This window comes from Neltuma alba, unplaced genomic scaffold (assembly GCF_004799145.2).
Source record: "Neltuma alba isolate B1F8T4 unplaced genomic scaffold, ASM479914v2 tig00000874_pilon, whole genome shotgun sequence".
Classification (NCBI taxonomy): domain Eukaryota; kingdom Viridiplantae; phylum Streptophyta; class Magnoliopsida; order Fabales; family Fabaceae; genus Neltuma; species Neltuma alba.
Genome location: NW_021632234.1, coordinates 66,696 through 80,078, shown reverse-complemented (window position 1 = coordinate 80,078; position 13,383 = coordinate 66,696). Strand labels below are relative to the sequence as shown.

At 36.2% G+C, this 13,383-nt stretch overlaps 1 protein-coding gene across 6 annotated transcripts in view; it reads right to left on the bottom strand.

The window, feature by feature from the left end:
• The window catches only part of LOC114747427 (uncharacterized), a 44,364-nt gene that overhangs the window by 25,655 nt on the left and 5,326 nt on the right, over positions 1-13,383 (bottom strand). For 3 of the 6 annotated variants that reach the window (XM_028935784.1, XM_028935755.1, XM_028935762.1), the window contains exon 2: positions 266-504. The exons of 1 other annotated variant lie outside the window; for it this stretch is intronic. In XM_028935784.1, coding sequence (XP_028791617.1) covers positions 266-352 — 87 coding nt within the window. In that variant the 5' untranslated portion in view covers positions 353-504. The remainder of the gene's footprint in view (positions 1-265; positions 505-13,383) is intronic. 2 more of the 6 variants (XM_028935770.1, XM_028935779.1) reach the window with 1 other exon arrangement.

Here is a 13,383-nt window from a genome sequence, read left to right as displayed (position 1 = left end):
TTCATTATTTTGCACAACCCTTAGATTTATATAATATTGGTAGTAGGCCCAACATACTTTTGTTAACCCACAAATTATAAGTAGTCTTTAGTAAGATACTATAACAATCCAAATTATGAGAATCAATGATTTGATACTTACCTAGGAAAGCATCTAGTAACAAAATCATCAATGACAATTCATGCATCTTTCAAAGCTGTGAATATCTTGCAACAAAACCACGCACCATATAAAAGAAACTGCTTAGGAGAACAACAAAGAATACCTTGCAACGAAACCAAGCACCACGATAACCCGGTTGTAAAGACCTTGTCTCCGCCAATTGACCAACTTGAAATGGTAACTCATGCATCTTTCAAGAAAAAGCCTCCAAGCTTTTCTATCTTGTAAGGCATAGAGTAATAACCTTATACAACAAAATCATCAGAACTTCTCAAGCTTGTTGAAGATTAGCATTAAGACGCTCAATACCAAGGAGAGGTGTGAAGCAACAAATTTTAAATGCTACATGAAAGAAAGATGAGCATTTGATCAAATTTAAAGACATAAATTTGAGGGTACAAAAAACTAAACCGAGCACTGAACCAGTTGATATACTAGTTTAAGAGCTACTGGGTCAAACTAAGTACTCAAGATCAAACTGATCATATTAAAATAATCTAATTTAGTTTATATTGATTAAAAATTTATTTTTACTGAAACAATATTAAAAAAAATATTTTTTTTTTTTTAGACAGCAAAAGTATTACATGTATACAGATAACATGCGTTACCACAAAGGAACTCCATCCACTTATCTACGTTTCTTTTAACAGCACTTCCTATTTCTTTAATGTTATAATATGTATTAATGGGAGAATGGGGGAAAAAATATGTGAGGTTGTACGGCCATGAAAATACGAAAAAGAAAAGAAAAATGCTAGGGCTGCCGCCTTGGTCTAGCAATGCAATGGGCCCATTAATGCTTAGTCTCAATCCTTCTTTTCATTTTCATTTTCGGACAAAGCATTCTTCCTCTTTTCTCTCCTCATCTTTTACATCTTCTCTTTCATCTATCTCAATCTGACCTCATTTTTGTCCCTTCCCTTCTTCATCTTCTTGTTCAACCTTTACCAACAATGCTTTATCCATCTTCTCATTCAACCTTTGCCAACGATACTCTCTCCATTGTTCAGGTACTCTCCATTGTCCCTCTCTCACTCGTGACGATCGGAAAAACATATCAAACTGGATAACCCACCCCATTCAGTGGGTTGTCCAACTATTATCGATTTACTCTAGTTCAATCCGGGCAATTCTGGTTCCCCATTTTTCCAATTCAAATATTAAATCAAACCAGACCTCCAGCCGGTTGATCGGTTTCCGATCTGAATCAGCCGATCTAGTCCCCTTTTTTGTTTCTTGATAAATTTAACTAACACTTTTATGACAACAAAGACAAGTTTATCATGCCAAAATAAGGCAAAATCAAAACATCTCTCAACAAGGAAAAAAAAAATTTTCCCCAAAGCCAAATAAAAGCACCTTTTAGCTTGGCTTACTAATCAAGTCTTTGCACACACAAGGATACAAAACAAAAACAAAAAAAATTCATATATTAAGTCAAAGCCCAAACATTAGTTACGGTGAAGATGAGTTTTCAAGCAAAAACAACACTAAATAGTCATGCCTTTGAATTTCAACAAATTATAATCGTCACTATTATGACATATTTATACTTCTGTAGTACCTTGGTATACACCCGCCACAAAAAACCATTAACACCCCCAAGAATGCAACCATTCGAGAAAGGAATTACAAAAAGAGCTCTAGTAAAAACATAAATCATTAAATTTACAAATTGCATGACAACATACAAAAACAATTGTAGCAAGCTTCCCAGTGGACTGAAATTTCACATAATACCACAAAATGTAACAATTGTAGAGTATGACATGTTTCTTTTTATGAGACATCTAGAGGTTGTCTCAGATTTTGTTTGTTGATTTCCCGTTTTACCCGCATTAATTATTGATATTATTGATATAATTGTATTTACTTCACACAAATTCTCTCTTCACCACATATTATTGCTTCCACATAAATGAGAGTATTTTTTGCAAAAAGGTTACATTGGTTTGCATACTTATTGTCTTCAACTAATTTTAACATTTCAACCAACATAATTTAGTTAATTGTCTATTATAAAAAGCAACGCAAGGAGTATTCTAAAAGAGCAACATCAACAATTTACGAACAACATGATCATGTTGCAACATCATTTATGACGAGGTCTATTTATTATCAAGCAATAGACATTAAGAGAAAGAATGACTAACCAATATTCAACATTCTATAGCTAATTTGGCTTGCCAAATAAACTCTATAAAATATGAAAAATTATTACACCAAATTAAACAAAACAACAATAACATTGAAGAAAATTTCTAGTTCAAAATCACCAAATATAAATACAAAAAAATCCATAAAATTGTATAAAGCAGATCAAATGTGACACTGACATATATAGATTTTTTAAGGGTTGATGATCTAATACAAAATCATTAACACAATACACAAATCAATAAATACTTGATGCTAAGATCCTCAATCAACCACCCATGAGTATGACTTGAATAATTTTCAATCTCAATAACAAAAATTCACCAAGAAAAGTTTTGAATTTCAATATTATTCATGATCCTTGGTAATAGACAAACTCTAAAACAGAAAGTCAAATGTCAAGTATTCAATTGTGAAAATAACAAGAGATATACATTAGTCCAGTAGGTTGTGAAGTTAGTATGTTAGAAGAATCAGAGAGTAATAATTACTTTATAATTATATATGTGTACATATACATGTAAAGCACAAAGACTAAACCTATATTGTTATTATTGATTCTAAATTTGTCCAGAACCCTATTCATATTTCTAATTTCCTTCTTCTGTTTCCTTATGGTTCCTAATTTTCTCCTCACTCTCTCTTCTTTTCTTCTTCCCCCTCTCCTTCTCACATCAACTAGGTTTTGATCATAGGACTTGTGGATTATAGACTCATCACATTTTCACAAGAGACTTACGAGTCATGAGTACTAAGACTTGTGACACTGTTTGGGTTAGAAATGGCCCAAGGGCCATCACTATGCATTTTACAATTATGATTCTTGCACTATGTATTATTTGAATGAAGGCAGAATGTGTGTTTTGCAAGCATAGCCTAAATTGGTGTAGCAAATAGTGGATCCAAATATGGAGAAAGAGAATAGGAAGGGGTGTCAATTTTTCTTGCTCCAGCTTGCTAAAGATAGCCTACACTAGCACCAACACATGATTGTGCAAAGAAAAGAAACCATTCCAACTACTATCAATAAACTTTTGCAAGAAATAAAGACCCTTCTAGTGAGCTTAAAGGCTTCCCACCACCTAAGGAAGGCCATAACCATCCTATCATACTGCAAGAGGGCACAAATCCTATTAATCTCAAGCTTTATTGTTACTCGTTAGCACAAAAAGATGTTATTCAAATTGTTGGAAGACATGTTGGGCCATCTACTTAAGCCCAATAGGTCTAAGTTAACCCAGCTTAGACCTAATTAGAATAAGTCAGATTTAGTAATTATTCTCTTGTTATTATTTGCATTATTTTTTCCTGATTTCTTGGGATTACAGATTGCATTTCTTGGGATTACAGATTGCACTATCTTTCCTGATTGCTTGGGATTACTGTTTGTACTCAAGTCCTTATATATGTGCGCTAGTCGCACTAGTGAATAATAGAATGATTCTCTCATATTGATTCTGAATCAACATGGTATCAGAGCAATGACTCAGAATCAAATTCAATTCGGCCGATATCGGGCACTCCACAGTGATGGAGGCAGCGACAACCCTAATTCTGAGTCGCAAAATATAGAACAGCAACACAGTGTGTGACCCAACCCTGCGAGTGAGACCTTTCCTCTCTCCGTTGTCGGACACAAGTTGAATGGGGACAACTATCTACAATGGTCCCAAAGCATTCTGATATTCATAAGGGGAAAAGGGAAGGAAAAGTATCTTACTGGAGATGCTGCTCAACCAACACAAAGTGATGCCAAGTTCGAGACTTGGTATGCTGAAAATTCCATGGTAATGTCATGGCTAATAAATTCCATGAACCTGGACATCAGCGAAGAGTATTTGTTGGCAAAAACAGCAAAGGAAATATGGGATTCAGCAAGGGAAACATACTCATCCTTAGAGAATACTGCAGCTATTCTACAACTGAAAGGTATGATCAAAGACTTAAAGCAACAAGGAGAACAATGAGTGGTTGTGTATTATTCAACGCTGCAGAAAATCTGGCAGCAAATAGACCTCTACGACACACAAGACTGGCAGTGCTCAACAGATCGTGCGTTGTATAGGAAGCTGCTGGACAAAGAAAGAACCTATGAGTTCTTACTTGGTCTGCACTCTAAATTTAAGGAAGTCCGTGGCAGAATTATGAGTACCAGACCTCTGCCTTCCTTACGTGAGGCTCTAAATATGGTCAAATTTGAAGAAAGTCGAAAGAATCTAACCCAGGGAGTGTATTCTAATTCTAATCCTGAATCATCAGCTTTAGTGAGTAAAACTGCTAATAGTTCAGGCGGACGTGGAAAACAAGGAAAGGGTTGGTGTGACCATTGCAATAGGAGTGGCCACACTCGAGAAAACTGCTGGAAGCTACATGGAAAACCCCCAAGAGGCAGAGGACAGTCACGGTCAGATGCAAAAGGATATTCAGTATCTCCACAAGAGAATGAAACAAGAGAACCTGGAGCCTTAAGTGTTGATGAAATTGAGAACCTACGCAAACTGATTGAGAAATGCAGCAGAGGTGATATCTTACCTGAAAGAACAATTTCTATGGGTAATTTAGCCCAAATAGGTAAATATGTTCAAGCAATGAAGGTTAAAATAGAAAAACCTGATGCTTGGATTGTAGATTCAGGTGCCACGGATCATATGACAGATGATTTGTCTTTGTTTAGTGAAATTAAACCATGCAGTGGAATAAACATTAAAATAGCAGATGGAAATAGAAGTAGAGCTCTTGGGATTGGTACTGTACATGTTACCCCTGAAATAAGCTTGTATGATGTTTTGTATGCTCCCTGTATTAAGTGTAACCTGCTATCTGTTACCAAGACTACAAAAGACAGCAATTGCAATGTTAAAATGTTTTCCTCTCACTGTGTTTTCCAGGAACTGGACTCAAGGAAGATGATTGGCAAAGCTATGGAGTGTGAAGGGTTATATTACCTTGATGGCAAGATCAGCAAGGAGAAGAAGATGGCTCTTTCTGCAAGTATTTCTATTTCCAATAAAGAAATGATGCTTTGGCATTACAGATTAGGGCATCCAAGTTTCAGTTATATGTTGAAGTTGTTTCCAAATATTATGAATAAAAGGGATATTTCTCTTCATTGTGATTCTTGTCAAATTGCCAAGCATACCAGAAAAACTTATCCACCTCAAATTTATAAACCCTCCTCCCCATTCTCCCTAATACACAATGACATATGGGGTCCTGCCAAAATCCTAACTTTGACCCAAAATAGATGGTTTGTCACATTTATTGATGATCACACACGAACAACTTGGGTATACTTAATGAAAGAAAAATCTGATCTGTTTCACATCTTCAAACAGTTTCACCAAATGATCAAGACTCAGTTTCAAACCTCCATCCAAATCCTTAGGAGTGATAATGGCCGAGAGTACCTAAGTTCTCAGTTTACAACTTACCTAAATGAACAAGGAATTGTACACCAAACGAGCTGTGTCTATACACCACAACAGAACGGAACTGCTGAAAGGAAAAACAGACAACTTCTTGAGATTGCTAGAACATTGATGCTAACCTACAATGTACCACCTATTTTTTGGGGTGATGCAATTCTCACAGCCACCTACCTTGCCAATAGATTACCATCTAGAACCCTTAACTATCATTCACCAATCCATACACTTGCTCACACTTATCTAGATACCCATTTGATTTCCTCAATCCCACAAAAAGTTTTCGGTTGTGTTGCCTATGTTCACAATTATCATGGGGATAAATTTGCACCCAGATCTTTCAAATGCCTTTTTCTTGTATACTCACCTACGCAAAAGGGTTATAGATGTTATTCACCCAACCTAAAGAAAACATTTGTGTCTATGGATGTTACCTTTGTTGAGGACCAACCCTATTATCCCAAAAGTCCACGTCAAGGGGAGAGTTATGGGAAAGAACTGGCCTTTTTGGAAACATATGTGTCACCCTCACCAACGCTCATAGAAAACAGACCAAACACACTTGAACCAGACCTTAGAACTACCCCTGAACCTGAACCTGAACCTGAATCACCTAGACATGAACCTGAATCACCCTGTGGTCAAGAATCTGGTCAAGGATCACAGCAACAATCAGAAATCAACAATGCAACTGAAGATAGTATGGCAGAAAATTCTGAACAGCAGCAAACACCGGAAGGAGAAGGTAATATAACCCTTGACACTCTACAGCAACGCCAAGAATCAGATTTGAATCCAGTTTCTGATGATCTGGGCTGGCCTATTGCACTTCGAAAGGGAAAACGAACATGCACACAATATCCCATTCAGAGGTTTGTGTCTTATGGAAATTTATCTTCTACCTATAAATCATTTATTGCTCATATCAACAGTGAGGTATTGCTAACCACTTACCAAGAGGCTGCAGCTGACCCAAGATGGAAAGAGGCAATTGAAGCAGAACTTAAGGCACTGGATAAAAACCAGACCTGGAAATTTATGAGGCTACCTGAAGGGAAATCTGTTGTGACATCTAAGTGGGTATTCACTATAAAATACAACCCAAATGGCAGTATAAACAAGTACAAGGCCAGATTAGTAGCTCGAGGCTTCACTCAAACCCAAGGGATAGACTATGAGGAAACTTTTGCACCAGTGGCAAAACTCAACACTATTAAGGTATTGCTGTCCATTGCCACAAATTTAGATTGGCCACTACATCAACTTGATGTTAAAAATGCGTTCCTTAATGGTGACTTGAAAGAGGAGGTATACATGGCTATTCCAGAAGGAGTGAAGAGACCAAGTGAACCTAGTGTTGTATGCAGGCTCTATAAGTCACTATATGGCTTGAAACAATCTCCACGTGCATGGTTTGAAAGATTTACAAGCTTTGTAATCAGACTTGGGTTCATGCAATGTCAAACTGATCATACCTTATTTGTTAAAAATGATAGAGGTAAAATGACAGTTTTGATTGTATATGTAGATGACATAATTGTGACAGGGGATGATCATGAAGGCATATCAAACTTAAAGCATTCACTTGCACGAGAATTTGAGGTAAAGGATTTGGGTAGCTTGAGATACTTCTTGGGAATGGAGGTAGCAAGATCTAAGAGAGGTATTGTAGTTTCACAAAGGAAGTACACGTTGGATCTCCTAAAAGAGACTGGTATGTTAGGGGCAAGTCCCTCAGGTACCCCGATGCTCACAGAAACTAATTTGGAAGTTAAGAAGAATGGTGTTTCGGTGAACAAAGAACGGTATCAATGCTTGGTTGGGAAGCTAATTTATCTTACTAATACTAGACCTGACATTGCATATCCAGTTGGTGTAGTAAGTCAATTCTCAAGCAATCCACAAGAGGAGCATATGGAAGCTGTTTATGAAATTCTGAGATACTTGAAGATGACTCCTGGCAAAGGAATCTACTTTACAAAAAGTGACTCAAGAGGCCTGGAACTTTATACAGATGCTGATTGGGGAAGATCAATTAATAAAAGGAGATCAACTACAGGATATTTTACCTTCCTATGGGGTAATCTAGTGACATGGAAAAGTAAAAAACAACCAATAGTTTCAAGGAGTAGTGCTGAATCAGAGTACAGGGCATTAGCCCTTGGTATATGCGAAGGAATCTGGTTGACTTTACTTCTCAAGGAACTAAGACTGAAGCTGAATATTCCAATTCAGACCTGGTGTGACAGCCAAGCAGCAATGGAAATTGCTAATAATCCTGTCCAACATGATAGGACTAAACACATTGAGATAGATAGACATTTTATAAGGGAGAAGATACAGGCAGGCATAGTCAACATGACATATATTAGTTCTCATCAACAAGTTGCTGATCTTCTCACTAAACCACTGGATAAGAAGAGGTTTGATGAACTAGTAGGCAAGCTGGGAATGCTTGATATATATTCGCCAGCTTGAGGGGGAGTGTTGGAAGACACGTTGGGCCATCTACTTAAGCCCAATAGGTCTAAGTTAACTCAGCTTAGACCTAATTAGAATAAGTCAAATTTAGTAATTATTCTCTTGTTATTATTTGCATTATTTTTTCCTGATTTCTTGGGATTACAGATTGCACTATCTTTCCTGATTTCTTGGGATTACTGTTTGTACTCAAGTCCTTGTATATGTGCGCTAGTCGCACTAGTGAATAATAGAATGATTCTCTCATATTGATTCTGAATCAACACAAATAGGTGAACTTTATTCAAAAGTTATTCAAGAAAGTCGTTCCCCATTTACAACACCAATTGCCTTGGTGAAGAAGGAGGATTGATCTAGAGAATATGCATCAATTATAGGGTACTCAACAAGAAAACTGAGAAGAACAGGCATCCAATTCCTACTGCAAAAAAGCTTTGAGATGAATAAAGAGACACCAGATAGTTCACCAAGCTAGATTTGAGAGTACTCACTTGAAATTAAGTATCTATTTACCTTGTTTTCTTACTACGATTGGAAATCTTATATTTCATTCAAGTCATTGAATTATGCCAAAAAAAAGTTATCAACAAGACTAGAATTTGCAGCAAGAGAGGGAGTCCCTATTTCATTTCTAAGCATGGAAGCAATATCAAAGGGCTATCATCAAATCAAAATAGAGCCCCAAGATACATACAAGACATCATTTAGGGTACGTTTGGCATGAAAAATTTAGAGTAGAGGGGAGGGCAAGGATTTTGATTATTTTCCCTTGTTTGGCAAGATAAAAATTTTAGGATGAGAGGGAAAAAGAATTTTACATTTTCCCTCCCTTCCCCTCATAAGCCTTCCCTCTAAAATTGGAGGGATTTGGAAGGAAAGAGTAATATTTTACCTTATATTGACTAATATACCCATATTAATTTTTTAATATTCTCATCTTACCCTTTTGCCTTTACCACAATAAAATCATAAACCCTGTGTTTGTTTTCAGCCGCAGCCTCCATCTCTGCTCTCTGGAACTAAGCCCATCTGAACTGAAGAGCTTGTTTCAAGAGAAAGCAAGTGCACAATTTCTGAAGCTGCCATTTTGTGAGAGCTATTTCTTTAGCTTCCCTCCACATCCATCCAAGTTTATTTCTTCTCTTTTACTCACTTTCTCCCACAGATCCATTGCTCCTTCTACTGTTTTCTTTGCACTTTTCCCCAGAATTTTCAAAGAAAAATTCTGCATAAGATTTTCTATTTTCTTCTCCTAGTGCTGGCTGTTTATCTCATATATTAAATGCTATTTATAATTATATTTTATTAATTATTCTATAAAGTTTGTAAAAATCAACTTAAATAATATAAGGGCAAAGTACAAAAATATTTTTCCTCCCCTCTCTTTCTAAACCAAACAAGATAACATTAAAATTCCTCCCCTCCCCTCCCCTCACCTCAAATTAATCCAAACAAGGTAATATTAAAATCCCTCCCCTTCCTTTCATCTCCATTCCCTCCATTAAAATCCCTCCCCTTCCTTCCCTTCTCTTTATTGAGCCAAACAAACCTTTAGATTGCATTCAAGTCACTATGACTGGTTAGTCATGCAATTTGGCCTAACCAATTATCTAGCAACATTTCAAGGGGCTGTAAATAGCATTTGTAGACAATAGTTAGGACATTTTACACTTGCCTTCTTCAATGATATATTGGTTTACAACCCAAATTTAGAAGCACATATAAAGCACTTGAGAGTAGTGTTAATGCTATTAAGCGATAATCACTATTTTATCAAGGCAAACAAGTTACTTTTGCCGGAGCATTTTGGCCATATCATTTCTAAAGAGAAGTGACTACAAATCCTCAAAAGATTAGTGCAGTAATAGATTGACCAAAACCTTCAACCACCAAGCAATTAAAGTCTTTCCCAGGACTTGGAAGATAAAATAGAAGGTATGTAGGAGGTTAGAGACAAATAACGATGCCTTTGCTAGATCTTTTGAAGAAAAATGCCTTCCAATAGACTAAAGAGGCTACTGTAACTTTCAAAAGCTAGAGGAAACACTAGTTACAGCACCTGTATTAGCACTTCTAGGCTTTAACAAAGTGTTTTATTTCGGAAATGGATGCATGTTGAACAAGGACAGGGGTTGTTTTTGTACAAGAAAAACAACCCATTGCTTTTGTCAGCAAGTCCTTGGGGCCAACAAAAGCAACTTTTGGTTTTTGAGAAAAAGTTACTTCTTGTGATACTTGTGGCTAGAAAGGAAGAAGTTTATTACCAGAACAAATCAATGAAGTCCACAGTTTCTACTAGGATAGAAATTAAAGACCTCCTTACAAATGTATTATGTCGCTAAATTAATGGGATACGAGTATGAGATACAACATAAGAGGAAAAATGATTATACAACAGATGATGCTCTTTCTTACCGTCCAGAGTCCTAAACATTGCAAATCACCTTAGATACAACATCTGTCATGTTGTTACAAAAATCAAAGATAGCTAAAAAAGTGACACAGATTTAAGATGCCAAATTTATTAGTTACAAAGGCAAAATGGTAGCATCGAAGCTTACACTAGGCATGACCCAATATGCACCTTTGAGCCCAAGCCTTTAAGGGCAAATCTTATGCTCAATTTATGAATCAATAAGACTTTCCAGCATCTATTCGTACATTATCATAGTCAAGTTTGAAAGGTTTACAAAAGTTGTGATAAGCTTGGGATATATTCAACGTCAAGCAAACTACATATTTTTTATAAAGCATTCAAGAGGGGAAGTAGCAATTCTTACTGTTTTTACCTATGATATTGTCTTAACCAGTAATGACTTAGTTGACATAATCAAACTTAAGAAATCATTATTCACTACCAAATGTATTAAAAACGAAGACTTAGGTAGTCTAGAATATTTCCTTGGAATAGAGATAGCTAGATCTAGAGAAGGGATTGTTATCTAACAGAGATGATATACACTTGATTTGGTAAAAGAAACAAGGATTTTGAGGCCATACTTGTAGAAAGTTAGAAACACCAATAGAACATGCCTATAAGCTTGATGACTAAAACAAGCCATCAACCCAAAAAAGACGAGAAGGGGAAATCAAAGACAGCCTAAGAAAGAGCAATCCTGGTAGGCATCGAGAGGTATAAAAGGTTGGTGGGAAAGCTGCTCTATCTTTGCCACACATGGTCTAATATAAGCTATGGTATAGGTGTGGTGAGTCATTTTGCAAATCAACCACCAAAAGAACACATGAATGCAACCTATAAAATCCCACACTACTTAAATATGAAACTAGGAAGGGGGCTTCATTTTGCTAAAGAAAGCTCAGGGGAAGTCAAAGTCTTGATTATGGGTAGTCTATACCTAACACAACATTTGTTATAGGCTATTATCTCTAGTTTGGGGAAGTCTTGTAACTGGAGAAGTAAGAAATGGTCTATTGTATCCAAGACTAGCATTGAATATGAATTTTAAGCTCTAGCACATGGTGTATGTAAAGGATTGTGGTTACTTAAAGTGCTGAGAGTTAAAACTTAAGCCTAACATGCCTATTTCAATATGACAATATGAATACTATTAGAATGGTTAGAAATCCAATTCACCATGAGTGGACCAAGCATATAGATATAGACAAACATTTAAGAGGTGTCTGGAAACCATCAAAAGCACTTGAAAAAATATTTTCACGCTAGCTCAGAGAAAGCTTCTCTCATATACTTAACTCAGAGAATAAAATCACTTTCAAAAAAACCAATCCAAACACCCCCTTAATCAAAGAAAATACGGATTTAGGAATCACTGATCATTTGATCTAGTCTGTGTTCACTCATAAAGTCAAGTAGAAGAATTCTATACTAAGCCATTCGCCAAACCTCAATTTTAAGAACTTTGAAATAAGTTGGAAATGATAGACATCTATTCACTAACTTGAGAATATTGACATCAATTTGGACCTTTGAGCCCAAGCCTTTTAAGGCTTATCTTATGCCCAATTTAGGCTATTTGTTAACTTGCCTCTTATCCTCTTCAAGTTTGACAGCAAATCAAGATTTAAGTTCTGAGATTTATTTAGATTTACTAAGATTCTATTCTTGGTTCTCCTTACGTAATTTGGCTAAATCCTAAAATTAACTAAAACCTTGGGTTTGTGCACCTATAAGTGTACTACTTCTTCTATGGATCAATAAGACTTTATGGCATCTATTCCTATGTATCAAAGCTAAAATGATCCAATTCAACTTAACGACCAGAGGTGCTTGCACACATCAACGTTAAATACATCATTATCGCTAGTGACTCCAATTACAAACCATCAAGTGCCACACAAGGGCAATACCATTACAAACTATCATCTAAATGGCCATAACTATCTCCAATACGTTGCTGGATTTATGTCACAAGAAAAGGAAAGTTTGGGTACTTGGCAGGTGTTGTAAAGAAACCCTTTTCCATTGATTTAAAAATGGTGAATGGGAGGTTGAAGACTCAATGATTCAATCATAGCTGGAATTAGCACCAATTTCTCCCTATTTTAGACTAAAAGCATGGGAGATCACAAAAGAAATGCCTACTACTCAGAAAAATTGAACAGCTGTTGTAGAAATCAAAGCAAGCTTGAACAATCTCAAACAAGATAATTTAAATGTCAGAAAATAAGAACTAACCTTGTTATCTTGTGGCAACAACTAGATTATACAACACTCATGAATAGTCATGTACCATTAATGCACACCTCTAACCAAAAATAAAAAAGGAGAAAAAAATCTACAAACTCATGCTTGGCATAAATCCCTCGTATTTCAAGACGCATCATGAACTAGGATAAGCTCCCTAATTTCCTAGACATATTCTTCACTGTCAAGCATAAGAAAAGTAAAAAGAAACTCACCCCAACCAAACATCCACATCTTGGTGAATTGAATCTAAAGCTATGTTCTCTTAAGGATCTCAAAATAATAGTAGAGAAAAGAAGTGGCAAATGGTGTGATTAATGTTAAAGATCAAGCCATGCAAAAGACATAAGCTAGAAGCTTCATGAAAAGCCATCCAACCACAAAGGAAGAGGCAGGCATGATACAAAAGCACTTGCAACCACTCCAGAGCGCAAGCTAGAGTTTGATGATGACTTTCTTAGAAAATTACTTGACAAGCATGATAGTAAA